Source organism: Cherax quadricarinatus, chromosome 6 (assembly GCF_038502225.1).
Source record: "Cherax quadricarinatus isolate ZL_2023a chromosome 6, ASM3850222v1, whole genome shotgun sequence".
NCBI classification, from domain to species: domain Eukaryota; kingdom Metazoa; phylum Arthropoda; class Malacostraca; order Decapoda; family Parastacidae; genus Cherax; species Cherax quadricarinatus.
Window position 1 is genome coordinate 63,691,523 of NC_091297.1, and position 17,684 is coordinate 63,709,206.

The 17,684-nt window shown below is 38.9% G+C and overlaps 1 protein-coding gene across 5 annotated transcripts in view; it reads right to left on the minus strand.

The window, feature by feature from the left end:
• Positions 1-3,686: 3,686 nt before the first annotated feature.
• LOC128693190 (uncharacterized) overlaps positions 3,687-17,684 on the minus strand; it is a 112,830-nt gene continuing 98,832 nt past the window's right edge. Inside the window, exons 3-5 of one of the 5 annotated variants that reach the window (XM_070081745.1) lie at positions 9,319-9,450; positions 7,106-7,210; positions 3,687-3,979 (exon numbers count right to left, since the gene is read on the minus strand). In XM_070081745.1, the coding sequence (XP_069937846.1) occupies positions 3,750-3,979; positions 7,106-7,210; positions 9,319-9,450 (467 nt within the window). In that variant the 3' untranslated portion in view covers positions 3,687-3,749. Of the gene's footprint in view, positions 3,980-7,105; positions 7,211-9,149; positions 9,451-17,684 lie in introns of those variants that run through there. The other 4 variants (XM_070081754.1, XM_053782671.2, XM_070081759.1 and 1 more) reach the window with 4 other exon arrangements.

Consider the following 17,684-nt stretch of genomic DNA (forward strand, 5'->3'; position numbering starts at 1 on the left):
CAATCTCTGCAACTTCTCTTCAGAATCTCCCAAGAGCACAGTGTCATCAGCAAAAAGCAACTGTGACAACTCCCACTTTGTGTGTGATTCTTTATCTTTTAACTCCACGCCTCTTGCCATGACCCTCGCATTCACTTCTCTTACAACCCCATCTATAAATATATTAAACAACCACGGTGACATCACACATCCTTGTCTAAGGCCTACTTTCACTGGGAAATAATTTCCCTCTTTCCTACATACTCTAACTTGAGCCTCACTATCCTCGTAAAAACTCTTCACTGCTTTCAGTAACCTACCTCCTATACCATACACCTGCAACATCTGCCACATTGCCCCCCTATCCACCCTGTCATACGCCTTTTCCAAATCCATAAATGCCACAAAGACCTCTTTAGCCTTATCTAAATACTGTTCACTTATATGTTTCACTGTAAACACCTGGTCCACACACCCCCTACCTTTCCTAAAGCCTCCTTGTTCATCTGCTATCCTATTCTCCATCTTACTCTTAATTCTTTCAATAATAACTCTACCATACACTTTATCAGGTATACTCAACAGACTTATCCCCCTATAATTTTTGCACTCTCTTTTATCCCCTTTGCCTTTATACAAAGGAACTATGCATGCTCTCTGCCAATCCCTAGGTACCTTACCCTCTTCCATACATTTATTAAATAATTGCACCAACCACTCCAAAACTACATCCCCACCTGCTTTTAACATTTCTATCTTTATCCCATTAATCCCGGCTGCCATACCCCCTTTCATTTTACCTACTGCCTCACGAACTTCCTCCACACTCACAACTGGCTCTTCCTCACTCCTGCAAGATGTTATTCCTCCTTGCCCTATACACGAAATCACAGCTTCCCTATCTTCATCAACATTTAACAATTCCTCAAAATATTCCCTCCATCTTCCCAATACCTCTAACTCTCCATTTAATAACTCTCCTCTCCTATTTTTAACTGACAAATCCATTTGTTCTCTAGGCTTCCTTAACTTGTTAATCTCACTCCAAAACTTTTTCTTATTTTCAACAAAATTTATTGATAACATCTCACCCTCTCTCTCCTTTGCTCTCTTTTTACATTGCTTCACCACTCTCTTAACCTCTCTCTTTTTCTCCATATACTCTTCCCTCCTTGCATCACTTCTACTTTGTAAAAACTTCTCATATGCTAACTTTTTCTCACTTACTACTCTCTTTACATCATCATTCCACCAATCGCTCCTCTTCCCTCCCGCATCCACTTTCCTGTAACCACAAACTTCTGCTGAACACTCTAACACTACATTTTTAAACCTACCCCATACATCTTCGACCCCATTGCCTATGCTCTCATTTGCCCATCTATCCTCCAATAGCTGTTTATATCTTACCCTAACTGCCTCCTCTTTTAGTTTATAAACCTTCACCTCTCTCTTCCCTGATGCTTCTATTCTCCTTGTATCCCATCTACCTTTTACTCTCAGTGTAGCTACAACTAGAAAGTGATCTGATATATCTGTGGCCCCTCTATAAACATGTACATCCTGAAGTCTACTCAACAGTCTTTTATCTACCAATACATAATCCAACAAACTACTGTCATTTCGCCCTACATCATATCTTGTATACTTATTTATCCTCTTTTTCTTAAAATATGTATTACCTATAACTAAACCCCTTTCTATACAAAGTTCAATCAAAGGGCTCCCATTATCATTTACACCTTGCACCCCAAACTTACCTACCACACCCTCTCTAAAAGTTTCTCCTACTTTAGCATTCAGGTCCCCTACCACAATTACTCTCTCACTTGGTTCAAAGGCTCCTATACATTCATTTAACATCTCCCAAAATCTCTCTCTCTCCTCTACATTCCTCTCTTCTCCAGGTGCATACACGCTTATTATGACCCACTTTTCGCATCCAACCTTTACTTTAATCCACATAATTCTTGAATTTACACATTCATATTCTCTTTTCTCCTTCCATAACTGATCATTTAACATTACTGCTACCCCTTTCTTTGCTCTAACTCTCTCAGATACTCCAGATTTAATCCCATTTATTTCCCCCCACTGAAACTCCCCTACCCCCTTCAGCTTTGTTTTGCTTAGGGCCAGGACATCCAACTTCTTTTCATTCATAACATCAGCAATCATCTGTTTCTTGTCATCCGCACTACAATCATGCACATTTAAGCATCCCAGTTTTATAAAGTTTTTCTTCTTCTCTTTTTTAGTAAATGTCTACAGGAGAAGGGGTTACTAGCCCATTGCTCCCGGCATTTTAGTCGCCTCATACGACACGCATGGCTTATGGAGGAAAGATTCTTTTCCACTTCCCCATGGACAATAGAAGAAATAAAAAAGAACAAGAGCTATTTAGAAAAAGGAGAAAAACCTAGATGTATGTATATATATATGCATGTGCGTGTCTGTGAAGTGTGACCAAAGTGTAAGTAGGAGTAGCAAGATATCCCTGTTATCTAGCGTGTTTATGAGACAGAAAAAGAAACCAGCAATCCTACCATCATGCAAAACAGTTACAGGTTTCTGTTTCACAGTCATCTGGCAGGACGGTAGTACTTCCCTGGGTGGTTGCTGTCTACCAACCTACTACCTATATATATACATATATATATATATATATAAATATATATATATATATATATATATATATATATATATATATATATATACATATATATATATATGTCGTGCCGAATAGGCAGAACTTGCGATCTTGGCTTAAATAGCAACGCTCATCTTGCCATATAGGACAAGTGAAAATTTGTGTATGCAATAATTTCGCCAAAATCATTCTAAACCTAACGAAAAAAATGTATTTCACTGTGTTTGTTTAGTATTAAATTATTGTAAACAAATCTAAAATATATTTAGTTGGGTTAGGCTAAAATAAATTGCTCTTGTTATAACAAGGTTAGGTAAGTTTTGTAAGTTTCTTTTGGTGCAAAATTAAAAAAATTACATTAACATTAATGAAAAATATATCTTTAAACGTATAAGAGAAAATTTTGGAAAGGACTTAATTTTAAATGAGTTCTTGCTAATTGACCAGTTTTACATATTCGGCACGACATTATATATATATATATATATATATATATATATATATATATATATATATATATATATATATATATTATAAATAATATATATATATATATATATATATATATATTATATATATATATATATAATACACACACACACGCATGCATACACATGCTGGGATTGAACTCCGAAGCTCAGAATAGACGCGTCTCGTACACTGCAGCCAGAATATTACAGGGTAATGAAGTAAACAGTGAACACGTATACTGTAGCACCCAGGAATACTACGACACAAACACTGGATATTTCATGTACACCGGAGTATTGATGACACACACACATGACACATCCTGTGACAAGCTTTTATTTTATTATAAAACTTTGAATATAACATATTACATCGCTTGCTTGTGTATTTACTCCCATGTATGTTGCTAAAAGTGGAACACCGGGCTTGTGTATATATGAATATATGTGTTCCTAGATCCAGTGAACCACCTTCCCTATATGTGTTGGTGTAGTAGATGTTGCGGATGTTTCTATATTTAGTAGAACATCCATCTTATATGTGAGTGGGGAGGCGAGGGTATGGACAAAAGGATAATACTAATATATAATCCGACAAATACAACATGTTTATTTGGAAAACACATGGAAATTTTCAACAGTCATAGTATTTAGTCTTCCACTGTTAAAGTGCAAAAATAATGTCTGTTCACAAAAGAATCTTCAACAATCGCGTGTTGTAGCCCAGAATCTTCAACAATCGCGTGTTGTAGCCCAGAATCTTCAACAATCGCGTGTTGTAGCCCAGAATCTTCAACACTCGCGTGTTGTAGCCCAGAATCTTCAACACTCGCGTGTTGTAGCCCAGAATCTTCAACAATCGCGAGTTGTAGCCCAGAATCTTCAACAATCGTGTGTTGTAGCCCAGAATCAAGGAAGAAAAATATTCTTAATACATACTTGAATGCTACTATAAAAACATTTCGATAATTCTTAAGTTTTTAGTTGGTACTGATAATAACTCCTAGAGACATATATACCATAAAAGGTGTATTTCTGTCAGTATATATACCATAAATGCTTCATTCCTCTCTTGACGACTAAAGTATTCATGATGTTAGTGTCTGGGTGAACTGTAGCCTTAATGAAATTGGTCAAATCCATGCACAGATTAAAATTAACAAATTAATAGAGGAAGCAAACCATCCTTATATCCGACACCTCATCCTTATATCCGACAAAGACAAGGATGTCAGCCCCAGCACCTCATCCTTATATCCGACATAGACAAGGATGTCAGCCACAGCACCGTGTCTTCCTTTGCAGATGACACCCGAATCTGCATGACAGTGTCTTCCATTGCAGACACTGCAAAGCTCCAGGCAGACATCAACCAAATCTTTCAGTGGGCTGCAGAAAACAATATGAAGTTCAACGATGAGAAATTTCAATTACTCAGATATGGTAAACATGAGGAAATTAAATCTTCATCAGAGTACAAAACAAATTCTGGCCACAAAATAGAGCGAAACACCAACGTCAAAGACCTGGGAGTGATCATGTCGGAGGATCTCACCTTCAAGGACCATAACATTGTATCAATCGCATCTGCTAGAAAAATGACAGGATGGATAATGAGAACCTTCAAAACTAGGGAGGCCAAGCCCATGATGACACTCTTCAGGTCACTTGTTCTATCTAGGCTGGAATATTGCTGCACACTAACAGCACCTTTCAAGGCAGGTGAAATTGCCGACCTAGAAAATGTACAGAGAACTTTCACGGCGCGCATAACGGAGATAAAACACCTCAATTATTGGGAGAGCTTGAGGTTCCTAAACCTGTATTCCCTGGAACGCAGGAGGGAGAGATACATGATTATATACACCTGGAAAATCCTAGAGGGACTAGTACCGAACTTGCACACGAAAATCACTCATTACGAAAGCAAAAGACTTGGCAGACGATGCACCATCCCCCCAATGAAAAGCAGGGGTGTCACTAGCACGTTAAGAGACCATACAATAAGTGTCAGGGGCCCGAGACTGTTCAACTGCCTCCCAGCACACATAAGGGGGATTACCAACAGACCCCTGGCAGTCTTCAAGCTGGCACTGGACAAGCACCTAAAGTCAGTTCCGGATCAGCCGGGCTGTGGCTCGTATGTTGGTTTGCGTGCAGCCAGCAGCAACAGCCTGGTTGATCAGGCTCTGATCCACCAGGAGGCCTGGTCTCAGACCGGATCAAAAGAGGATTCAAACCTATGCACTTCGCACACAGGCAGAACTAACTGCACAGTGCTTAAACAGCTTAGCCAATACCTCACATAATTATACTTGTGTCGCAGATTGTTAAGCATGGCTCACGAAATCGTGATGACACGATTGCAAACAAACCATACCACGGACGGGGATAGAACCCGCGATCAGAGAGTCGCAAAACTCCAGACCGTCGCGTTAGCCACTGGACCAGCTAGCCACAATACGATTCGTTAAACTAGGTATATTTCTACACCATAGGAAGGTTAGCATAGGCACCACTGTGACCACAAATGCAAGTTTTTACAGACAAATCTCCAGCTAGCATGGCCGTGACGAACTCTAGTTCAAGTCCCCTCAAACCGTGGTATGGTTTGTTTGTAATCGTGTCATTACGATTTCGTCAGTCATGTTGACGACTTTGAGGGGACTTGAACTAGAGTTCGTCACGGCCACGCTAGCTGGAGATTCGTCTGTAAAAACTTGCATTTGTGGTCACAGTGGTGCCTATGCTAACCTTCCTATGGTGTAGAAATATATCTAGTTGGATGAATACACAGTTGGATGAATCTTATTGTGGCTAGCTGGTCCAGCGGCTAATGCGACGGTCTGGAGTTTTGAGACTCTCTGATCGCGGGTTCTATCCCCGTCGGTGGTATGGATTGTTAAGCATTTTTAACTGTCTGTTATGGGTCAGTATACAAAAGAGACAAGATGACACTAAGGGTCTCCATTCGTATAGCCATGTTGCTCCCAGGTTTGGAAAACAATGCTCTGTTACGGCTGGCCACCCATGCTTGTGCAGGGACTTTGCTGCTTAAGGAAAGCTCTCAACCTACATGGCGAACGAAATGCAGAGGTTTAGCCCTCTGCTGGTCCGAGATAAAATGTTTGTGTATAATTATGCTCGTGTTTCGGATTGAGCAAATGTGTATGGAACCCAGATCGATAGCTCTCCGCGATGTAGTTAAGCTCTCTAACTGACGCCTCCTAATGAATTGACTCCATTGGATTTTGCATGCCAACCTTTGGAATCTGTAGTTTGAATTATGCAGGCCACATTGGTCAACTTCCACCTTGCAACATAAAACATTGGTATTTATTGTGAATACGGGCAGCAAGGTAGACAGCCACAACAATAGGAATGTCCATGGGACTAGACGTGTGACCACTGCCAAAATAGGAACTATTAAGAAGTATCCTGAGTGAGGTACTCTCGTAACTGTAAGACGGGCACTCTCCATGATGGAGATTGTGGCCAAGAGTATATCTCAATACAACTTTTCTGCAATGGGACTGTCTCAGATGAATCGTTTGTACGCCCACACTCCAAGTGGTTCTGGTGCTGAAACTTGGCCAGTTAACATAATGAAATCTGTGAAGTTTATAATTAAGAATTAATGCAACTAGCTTATAAAGTCCTGGATTTATCATCAGTTTAAAAAGAGTGTTATTTTTCATAGGACTTCGAGGAGCCACTGAACGGGTCGGAATCACACTAAGATAAACGTTAGGGAACCTTTTCTTGGCGAAGAATGTACACACATACAACTGATATATCCGGCTCACACCACTGAGTTCAGCACAGGTGAATAATGGTCGCTGATCCCGTGATTCACAGTAAGTTCAAGGGCTATCCCTCCAGTCTGCATAACTATAAGCTTTCTGCATGAACAACTAAATGTCACACATTTGTGTACAAACAATGAATCATGCTGAAATAAAAGTTGTTATTATTATTACACTAGTACACACACACACACACACACCAGGGGCCATGAGCTGAGTCTCAACCCTTGCAACTACAATCAGGTGAGTCCACAGCACCGTCTTAGCACATCCTCCGACACAGTGGCCACCACACAATGGCTCATCTAAAACATACAAGAGGCTACTGACGAGTGATGAAGAAAACACAGGTTTTACAACAAGATTTTACTGGAACAAACTTTCCTTGTAAAGAACTTTATCAAGTAATTATTTGATGTAACTATGAACTTTATCAAGTAATTATTTGATGTAACTATGAACTTTATCAAGTAATTACTTGATGTAACTATGAACTTTATCAAGTAATTACTTGATGTAACTATGAACTTTATCAAGTAATTATTTGATGTAACTATGAACTTTATCAAGTAATTACTTGATGTAACTATGAACTTTATCAAGTAATTATTTGATGTAACTATGAACTTTATCAAGTAATTACTTGATGTAACTATGAACTTTATCAAGTAATTACTTGATGTAACTATGAACTTTATCAAGTAGTTACTTGATGTAACTATGAACTTTATCAAGTAGTTACTTGATGTAACTATGAACTTTATCAAGTAGTTACTTGATGTAACTATGAACTTTATCAAGTAGTTACTTGATGTAACTATGAACTTTATCAAGTAGTTACTTGATGTAACTATGAACTTTATCAAGTAGTTACTTGATGTAACTATGAACTTTATCAAGTAGTTACTTGATGTAACTATGAACTTTATCAAGTAGTTACTTGATGTAACTATGAACTTTATCAAGTAGTTACTTGATGTAACTATGAACTTTATCAAGTAATTACTTGATGTAACTATGAACTTTATCAAGTAATTACTTGATGTAACTATGAACTTTATCAAGTAATTACTTGATGTAACTATGAACTTTATCAAGTAGTTACTTGATGTAACTATGAACTTTATCAAGTAGTTACTTGATGTAACTATGAACTTTATCAAGTAGTTACTTGATGTAACTATGAACTTTATCAAGTAGTTACTTGATGTAACTATGAACTTTATCAAGTAGTTACTTGATGTAACTATGAACTTTATCAAGTAGTTACTTGATGTAACTATGAACTTTATCAAGTAGTTACTTGATGTAACTATGAACTTTATCAAGTAGTTACTTGATGTAACTATGAACTTTATCAAGTAGTTACTTGATGTAACTATGAACTTTATCAAGTAGTTACTTGATGTAACTATGAACTTTATCAAGTAATTACTTGATGTAACTATGAACTTTATCAAGTAATTACTTGATGTAACTATGAACTTTATCAAGTAATTACTTCATGTAACTATGAACTTTATCAAGTAATTACTTGATGTAACTATGAACTTTATCAAGTAATTACTTGATGTAACTATGAACTTTATCAAGTAGTTACTTGATGTAACTATGAACTTTATCAAGTAGTTACTTGATGTAACTATGAACTTTATCAAGTAGTTACTTGATGTAACTATGAACTTTATCAAGTAGTTACTTGATGTAACTATGAACTTTATCAAGTAATTACTTGATGTAACTATGAACTTTATCAAGTAATTACTTGATGTAACTATGAACTTTATCAAGTAATTACTTGATGTAACTATGAACTTTATCAAGTAGTTACTTGATGTAACTATGAACTTTATCAGGTAGTTACTTGATGTAACTATGAACTTTATCAAGTAGTTACTTGATGTAACTATGAACTTTATCAAGTAGTTACTTGATGTAACTATGAACTTTATCAAGTAGTTACTTGATGTAACTATGAACTTTATCAAGTAGTTACTTGATGTAACTATGAACTTTATCAAGTAGTTACTTGATGTAACTATGAACTTTATCAAGTAGTTACTTGATGTAACTATGAACTTTATCAGGTAGTTACTTGATGTAACTATGAACTTTATCAGGTAGTTACTTGATGTAACTATGAACTTTATCAAGTAGTTACTTGATGTAACTATGAACTTTATCAAGTAGTTACTTGATGTAACTATGCACAGCGACACATTCTCCCATTCAAGTTTTGCTCCCTGTGTATGTGTGTGTGTGTGTGTGTGTGTGTGTGTGTGTGTGTGTGTGTGTGTGTGTGTGTGTGTGTGTGTGTGTATGTGTGTGTGTATGTGTGTGTGTGTGTGTGTGTGTGACTAGTACTGCTACTTGGAGAACCAGTTGGCGAGGTTCTTGTAGAACTCCTGCCTACCCGAGTTGATTTCAAATACACAGAGATAGTGGAAGAGGAGAGGACAGTCGCTGAAGACTTCTTGTTGCACCAGTGTTCCTTCCTGCCCGTCTCTGTTGCTGCGTCGGAAGTGAGTCTTCCCGTAGTTCTTCACTGTGGAACTCAAAACATTACTAAATGGAAAAATATATTTATGATAAAATTTATCAGATAATTAACTAACAATATTTTAACAGATTATCTTACATTCATAACAGAACTCTCTCTCTCTCTCTCTCTCTCTCTCTCTCTCTCTCTCTCTCTCTCTCTCTCTCTCTCTGGTCCTTCTAACAACATTTCTTGACCTTTCAGTAAACTGAAGGTTACACCGTGACCTTCGTATCAAGGCAGAATAGGTTCAATAGTTGAAGAATTACCATTATACATAAATAACCATCTTGACCTTCATGAAGGAACTGCTCAGATAACCAAGCCTTGACCCAACCTGACCTATGACCTGTGACGTCAAAGCCCTCGCACGTAACGTCATCCACTTACTCATCTCATAAAATGCTGAAGAAACAGTGTGTTAGTGCTGTTGGAGTGATTGTTAGTGTTGGAGCAATTGTTTGTGCTGGAGGCAGTGCTGAAGGAGATATTTTGGAGGAGGTGCTGGAGGGAGTGTTGGTGGAGGAGTACAATCTTATTACCTCCCGGTTTTTATGAAGGTAGATACTAGCAAAATTCCAGAAATAAAAATTACATAGTTATGGACGAAAATAAGTTATGAAAACTCAAAGTCACTGGTGGCATGAATCTCAGACAAATAAATTAAAACTTAACATATTCCCGGGCCCCGATGAACTGTTTTCAAGGTTATAAAGGAATGAAAGGAGGAACTTAGCAAACCATTAACTAGTCTTTCAGTAAATTATTTAACACTGGTATAGCGCCCGATGAGTGGAAAAACGTGATACTAATCTATATGGAGGAAGATAAGGTCCTTAGCTTCGCTATATACCAGTTAGCCTAGCCTCTACTGTGCGGAAAATTAATGTAATCAATAATTGCCAAAACAACATGAAGCCTCCTTGAAAAACATAAACTGATAAATGAATCTCAGTACCAATTTACCAACTTTCTTCACTAAGATGTTTGAGGTGGTAGATCATGATAATGAATTCGATATTGTATATATTGACTTCAGTACGGCTTTTAATGGAGTTCCACACAGGGGATTACTCAAAAATGAAGAAGCACCTTGAACAGAAGTGAATTTTTTTCCTAGTCACAAGTGGTGTTGTACAAGTGTCAGTGTTGGAACGTTTGTTGTTCACAGTAGCCATAAATGACACAGGTCAGGGAATTAATAGCGATATAAGTAAGCTTGCCGATGACACTAAAATAGAACGTTACACAAATTCTAATGAAGACACTTGAGCGCTATAGGAAGATCTGGATAGATTGATGTGGTCAGAGATGAGACAGATGCAGTTTAACGGAGACAAATGTAAGGTTCTAAGCCTTGGAAAGATGATAATCATGGCACTTATAAATTAAATAATGTAGATGTCATTTACTCTGAACGCAAAAATAATGTAGAAGCTCTTGTTAGGAGTGATCTCAAGCCAAGACAACAGTACCTAAGTGTTCACAACAAAGATAATAGAATTTTCTTTTTGGGTTCATATCAACAATTATCAATAATAGGAGATCCCGGGATATTCTTCAGCATAATATATTATAGGTAAGGCCTCATTTACATTATGCTGCATGTTGCGAATAAGAAATTTTTTTAAAGAACTTCAGAATGTGGCCTGTTACCATTTATCTCTTATGCAACAAGATTTTTGGATCCGAGTTATAGGTATTTTAGAGTCTAGGGGAAATAATTTCAACTTGGAAACTCCATAGAATAATATTCAAATTTATTAAAGTATTTAAATACAATACTTTATCTTCTCTTTGTAGTTAATTTAACTTAATACTTTGTACAATAAAATTACCATATACATTTAGTTCCAAATCATGGAAATGTCATATTAATAAGGAAGTTTAATTATTCTTCCTGTATCTAAGTCCTCATTAATATTTACGTCTCTTTCTTAACAAGACTGTAAACTCAAAATACAAAAGGTACAAGATTTAACAAGACCTTTGAATCTGGCCGTAAAGTATCTATGGATTACTGAACTGACCAAGAATATAAATATCAAAAGAGTCTTTCAAAGTAATGAGGAACAAATTGAGTCAGCTCTAGAGTCCAATTCTCAAAACCAATCAACTGTACACCGTAAGAGCCAATATACGATCAGTTGTCAGGGCTAGAGCAGTGAGCAGACTGACTACTTGCCAGTCTGTTGACGTGTCGTCAGGTTGGATCAGCTGAGCCACGTCAGCCAGCCGGACATAAACAACTGAACAATTCACCGGATGGTTCCGAGACTTAAACTCTATATACACAAGAAATCCTACCTAACCATAATAATAAAATAATAGTGATAATTACAAAATAGTGATAATAACGATAATAGTGATAATAACAATAATAGTGATAATAACAATAATAGTGATAATAACGATAATAGCGATAATACCATGGTATTTTTCATATATTAACAGATAATAATAATATAATGCCGAAAGTCTCTATTTTAGCTATAAACGGGGACTTTCGCGCTATAATATTAAGTGATGAACATATGCTCTTACAATATTTAAATAACACAGGATGACCAATTTCGAAGATATAACACTGCACAGTTCTGGTCTCCATATTACAGAATGGAAATCAGTGAGTTAGAACACATACAGAGAAGGATGACGAAGTTGACCCCATGTATCAGAAATCTTTCCAAGCAGAACAGACTGAGGGCACTGAATCTACGCTCTCTGGAAAGCCGTTAAATTAGGGGTATATGACTGAAGTGTACAAATAGAATAAATAAGGGGATATAAACAGTGTGTTGAAAAGTTGGGAAAAATTAAATTTAGAAAGAATGTAGGAAGACACTGGTTTGGTAATACAATTATGGATGAACGGAACAAACTCCTGAGAAGCCTATCCTATAGAAGTATAACTGACATAGACAGAGATGTCAGCCATGCACCTTGTCTTCCATTGCGGATGACACGCCGAATTTGCATGACGGTGTTATCCATCAAGGACACTACAAAACTCCTGGCGGACATCAACCAAATTTTGAAATGGGCCGCGGAAAATAATGTGAAGTTCAATGAAGAGAAATTTCAATAACTCCGATATGGAAAACTCGAGGAAATTCAAACTGTATCGGAGTATAAAACAAATTCCAGTCAGACAGTAGAGCGAAAAACTAATGTGAAGAATCTGGGAGTGATAATGTCAGAGGATCTCACTTTCAAAGATCACAACAATGTATTTAACATATCTGCTAGGAAAATTATAGGATGGATAATGAGAACTTTCAGAACTAGGGATGCCAAGCCCATGATTCTCTTCAAAACGCTTGTTCTCTCTAGGCTGGAATATTGCTGTACACTAACGGCCCTTTTCAAGGCAGGCAAAACCGCAGCTTTGGAAAATGTACAGAGAACTTTCACGGCACGCATATGTACGATAAAACATGTAAATTACTGGGAACGGTTGAAGTCCCTTGATTTGTATTCCCTGGAATGCAGGCGAGAAAGATACATGATAAAATACACTTGGAAAATCCTAGAGGGACTAGTCCAAAATTTACACACAAAAATAACTCCTTACGAAAGCAAAAGACTTGGCAGGAGATGCTACATCCCTCCAATGAAAAGCAGGGGCACCATGAGTACACTGAGAGACAACACAGTAAGTGTCAGGGGCTCAAGACTGTTCAACTGCCTCCCAGCATACAATAGACCAATAGACCAATAGACCCAATAGACCCTTGGCTGTCTTCAAGAAGGTGCTGGACAGGCACCTGGAGTTTACCTGGAGAGGGTTTAGGGGGTCAACACCCCCGTGGCCCGGTCTGAGACCAGGCCTCATGGTGAATCAGGGTCTGATCAACAAGGCTGTTACTGCTGGCCGCATGCAAGCTGACGTACGAACCACAGCCCAGTTGGTCAGGTACTGACTTTAGGTACCTGTCCAGTGCCTTCTTGAAGACAGCAAGGGGTCTATTAGTAATCCCCCTTACGTATGCTGGGAGGCAATTGAACAGTCTTGGGCCCCTGACACTTATTGTGTTGCCTCTCAGTGTACTCATGGCGCCCTTGCTTTTCGTCGGGGAATGTTGTATCTCTTGCCGAGTCTTTTGCTTTCATAGGGAGTGATTTTCGTGTGCAGGTTTGGTACCAATCCCTCCAGGACCTTCCAAATTTATATTAACATGTATCTCTCTCGCCTGCATTTAAGGGAATACAGATCAAGGACCTTCAACAGTTCCCAGTAGTTTAGGTGCCTTATCATATTTATATGTGCTGTGAAAGTTCTTTGTACACTCTCCAGGTCTACAATGTCGCCAGCCTTAAAGGGGGCCATTAGTGTACAGCAGTATTCCAGCCTAGAGAGCACAAGTGATTTGAAGAGAATCATCACGGATTTGGCGTCCCTAGTTTTGAAGGTTCTCATTATCCATCCTATCCTTTTCTTAGCAGATGAGGTAGACACATTGTTGTGGTCTTTGAAGGCGAGAGCCTCTGACATTATCACTCCCAAGTCCTTCAGATTACTTTTCCTCTCTGTTGTTCGGTTAGAATTTATCGTATACTCTGACACATTTTTAATTTCTTCAAGTTTACCGTATCTGAACTTCTTATTGTTTTTGGGTGGCCCATTCGAAGATTTGGTTAATGTCCACTTGGAGTGTCGCGGTGTCTTCGATGGAGGTCACTGCCATAGTAATCCAGGTGTCATCCGCAAACGAAGACACGGAGCTATGGCTTACATCTCTATGCCAGAAATGAGGATGAAGAATAGAATGGGAGCGAGTACAGTGTCTTGTGGAACAGAGCTTTTTACCTAAAGTGAGTACCTGATTAGCTGGGCTATGGTTCGTACGTCGGTTTGCGTGCGGCCAGCAGCAATAGCCTGGTTGATCAGGTCCTGGTCCACCAGGAGGCCTGGTCACAGACCTGGCCACAGGGGTGTTGATCCCCAAAACCCTCTCCAGGTATTCTCCAGGTATTCTCCAGGTGTTCTCCAGGTATTCTCCAGGTAAGCCTCATTGAAACAAGAACAAGTAAATGAATGAGTGTAGGTGGCTGTGAGTTTGACCTGCCTAGCATGGTCCAGCAGGCGCTTGCTGTAGGGCTCCTTTCTTGATGAGTGTGTCACTTTTGTGTCACTTTTGTGTCACTTTTGTGTCACTTTTGCAACATTACCTGGAGGTTACCTGGAGGTTATTCCGGGGATCAACGCCCCCGCGGCCCGGTCCATGACCAGGCCTCCCGATGGATCAGGGCCTGATCAACTAGGCTGTTACTGCTGGCCGCACGCAGTCCAACGTACGAGCCACAGCCCGGCTGATCCGGCACTGACTTTAGGTATCTGTCCAGCTCTCTCTTGAAGGCAGCCAGGGGTTTATTGGCAATTCCCCTAATGCTTGATGGGAGGCTGTTGAACAGTTTTGGGCCCCGGACACTTATGGTGTTTTCCCTTAGTGTACCAATGGTGCCCCTACTTTTTATTGGCGGCATTTTGCATCGCCTGCCCAGTCTTTTACTTTCGTAGGGAGTGATTTCTGTGTGCAGATTTGGGACCATTCCTTCCAAGATTTTCCAAGTGTAGATTATGATATATCTCTCCCTCCTGCGTTCCAACGAGTACAAGTCAAGTGCTTCCAAGCGTTCCCAGTAGTTAAGGTGCTTGACAGAACTTATACGTGCAGTAAAGGATCTCTGTACACTCTCTAGATCTGCGATTTCACCTGTTTTGAATGGAGATGTTAATGTACAGCAGTATTCCAGCCTAGAGAGAACAAGTGATTTGAAAAGGATCATCATGGGCTTGGCATCTCTCATTTTGAAAGTTCTCATTATCCATCCTATCATTTTCTTTGCACGTGCAATCGTGGCACTGTTGTGATCCTTGAAAGTGAGATCCTCAGACATTACTACTCCCAGGTCCCTTACATTATTTTTCCGCTCTATTGTATGGCCGGAGTCAGTAGTATACTCTGTTCTAGTTATTATCTCCTCCAGTTTTCCATAACGGAATAGTTGGAATTTGTCCTCATTGAACATCATATTGTTTACCGTTGCCCACTGGAAAACTTTGTTTATATCTTCTTGGAGGTTAACCGCGTCCTCAGCAGATGACAGCCTCATGCAGATCCTAGTATCATCCGCAAAGGATGATACGGTGCTGTGGTGTATATCTCTGTTTATGTCTGATATGAGGATGAGGAATAAGATGGGGGCGAGTACTGTGCCTTGTGGAACAAAGCTCTTCACTATGGCAGCCTCCGATTTAACTCTGGTGACCACTACTCTTTGTGTTTGATTTGTTAGGAAGTTGAAGATCCATCTCCCCACTTTCCCAGTTATTCCTTTAGCACGTATTTTATGGGCTATTACGCCATGATCGCATTTGTCAAATGCTTTTGCAAAGTCTGTGTATATTACATCTGCATTCTGATTTTCTTCCAGTGCATCCAAGGCCATGTCATAGTGATCCAGTAGTTGTGAGAGGCAGGAGCGACCTGCCCTGAACCCATGTTGCCCTGGATTGTGCAGATTTTGGGAATCCAGGTGATTTGCAATCCTGCTTCTTAGCACTTTTTCAAAGATTTTTATGATGTGGGACGTCAGAGCTATTGGTCTATAGTTCTTAGCTAATGCTTTGCTGCCACCTTTATGGAGTGGGGCTATATCCGTTGTTTTAAGTGACTGTGGAATTTCACCCATGTCCAAGCTCCTCCTCCATAGTGTACTTAGGGCACGCGAGAGGGGTTTCTTGCAGTTCTTAATGAAAACAGAGTTCCACGAGTCTGGGCCCGGGGCTGAGTGCATAGGCATGTTGTCAATGGCAGGTGTGGGTTTTCTTGCTAACTCAGTTGAGGGGGTTGTTAGGACTTTAAACTAGGATTAGTTAGAGGTATGGGTTTAGAGATGATTAATAATGAGTATAGATATATTGACTTATGCTCTGATATTAAGAATCTTAATAGTAACTGTCATGGAGTAACTCTGGGTAATGATAATTTCAGAAATTGTGTAAAAACAAAGATGAATAGGAAAAATGTGCAGAAGAAAAAACATATGATGGTATTTTATGCTAACAGTCGAAGTGCAAGAAATAAAATTAATGAACTACGTTTGGTAGCATGTGCTGGGAACTTTGATATCATTGCATTAACTGAAACGTGGTATGATTTAAAGAGTCGGGATATGACTGCTGAGTGTAATATTCAGGGATTTAAGTTGTTCAATGTGGATAGATGTAATGGGAAGGGGGGAGGAGTTGCATTGTATGTTCGAGAAAATATTAATTGTTGCATAAAAACAGGTATAAAAATAGACGGAGCAGTAACAGAGGCTGTTTGGGTAGAGTTCGTGGAGGGTCAAGAAAAACTAATTCTAGGTGTAATATACCGACCTCCAGGCTTGGATCACGATAGAGGGAGACTTCTTTGGGACGAAATTGTTAGGGCTTCTGGACACAGTAACATAGTCATAGTAGGGGACTTTAACTTTAGCCAAATTGACTGGAATTCTTTGACAGGTAATCTAGAGTCCAGTGACTTCATGGAAACAGTTCAGGACTGTTTTCTGAAACAGAGTGTAACTGAGCCTACCAGGGGTAATAATTTGCTAGACCTAGTCTTGTCAAATAAGGAAACACTCGTGAATAATCTGGAGATCACTGAAGAGCTTGGCGCAAGTGATCACAAATCCATCACTTTTAGCATTAATTGGGAATGCAAGAATAATGATAATACAGTAAAAATCCCTGATTTTCGTTCTGCCGATTATAATGGACTTAGGGAACATCTGTCTAATCTTGATTGGGGTTATCTAGCTAATGATTTTATTGACGATAATCATACTTATGAATATGAAGGGATCTGCTTTTATGATTGTTTTCTTAATAATGTACACAGTGCCCAGAGTATATACATTCCCCAGAGAGAAATTAGGTCTAATAATAACGATCCCAAATGGGTTAACAGGAGGCTAAAGCATCTATTAGGGGAGAAAAGGGGAATTTATAGGCTCATCAGAAGAGGACAGGCTAACCTTACTGACCAATATGTTCAGCTTAAAAGAGAAGTAAAAAAGGCGATTAGAAAGGCTAAACGTGACTATGAAATTAGAGTTGCTAATGAATCAAAGACTAATCCAAAGGGGTTCTTTCAAGTGTATAGGACGAAGGTGAAGGAAAAAGTAGGACCTCTGAAATCCGGGAATGGACAGCTGACGGATAATGAACTGGAAATGTGTTCCTTATT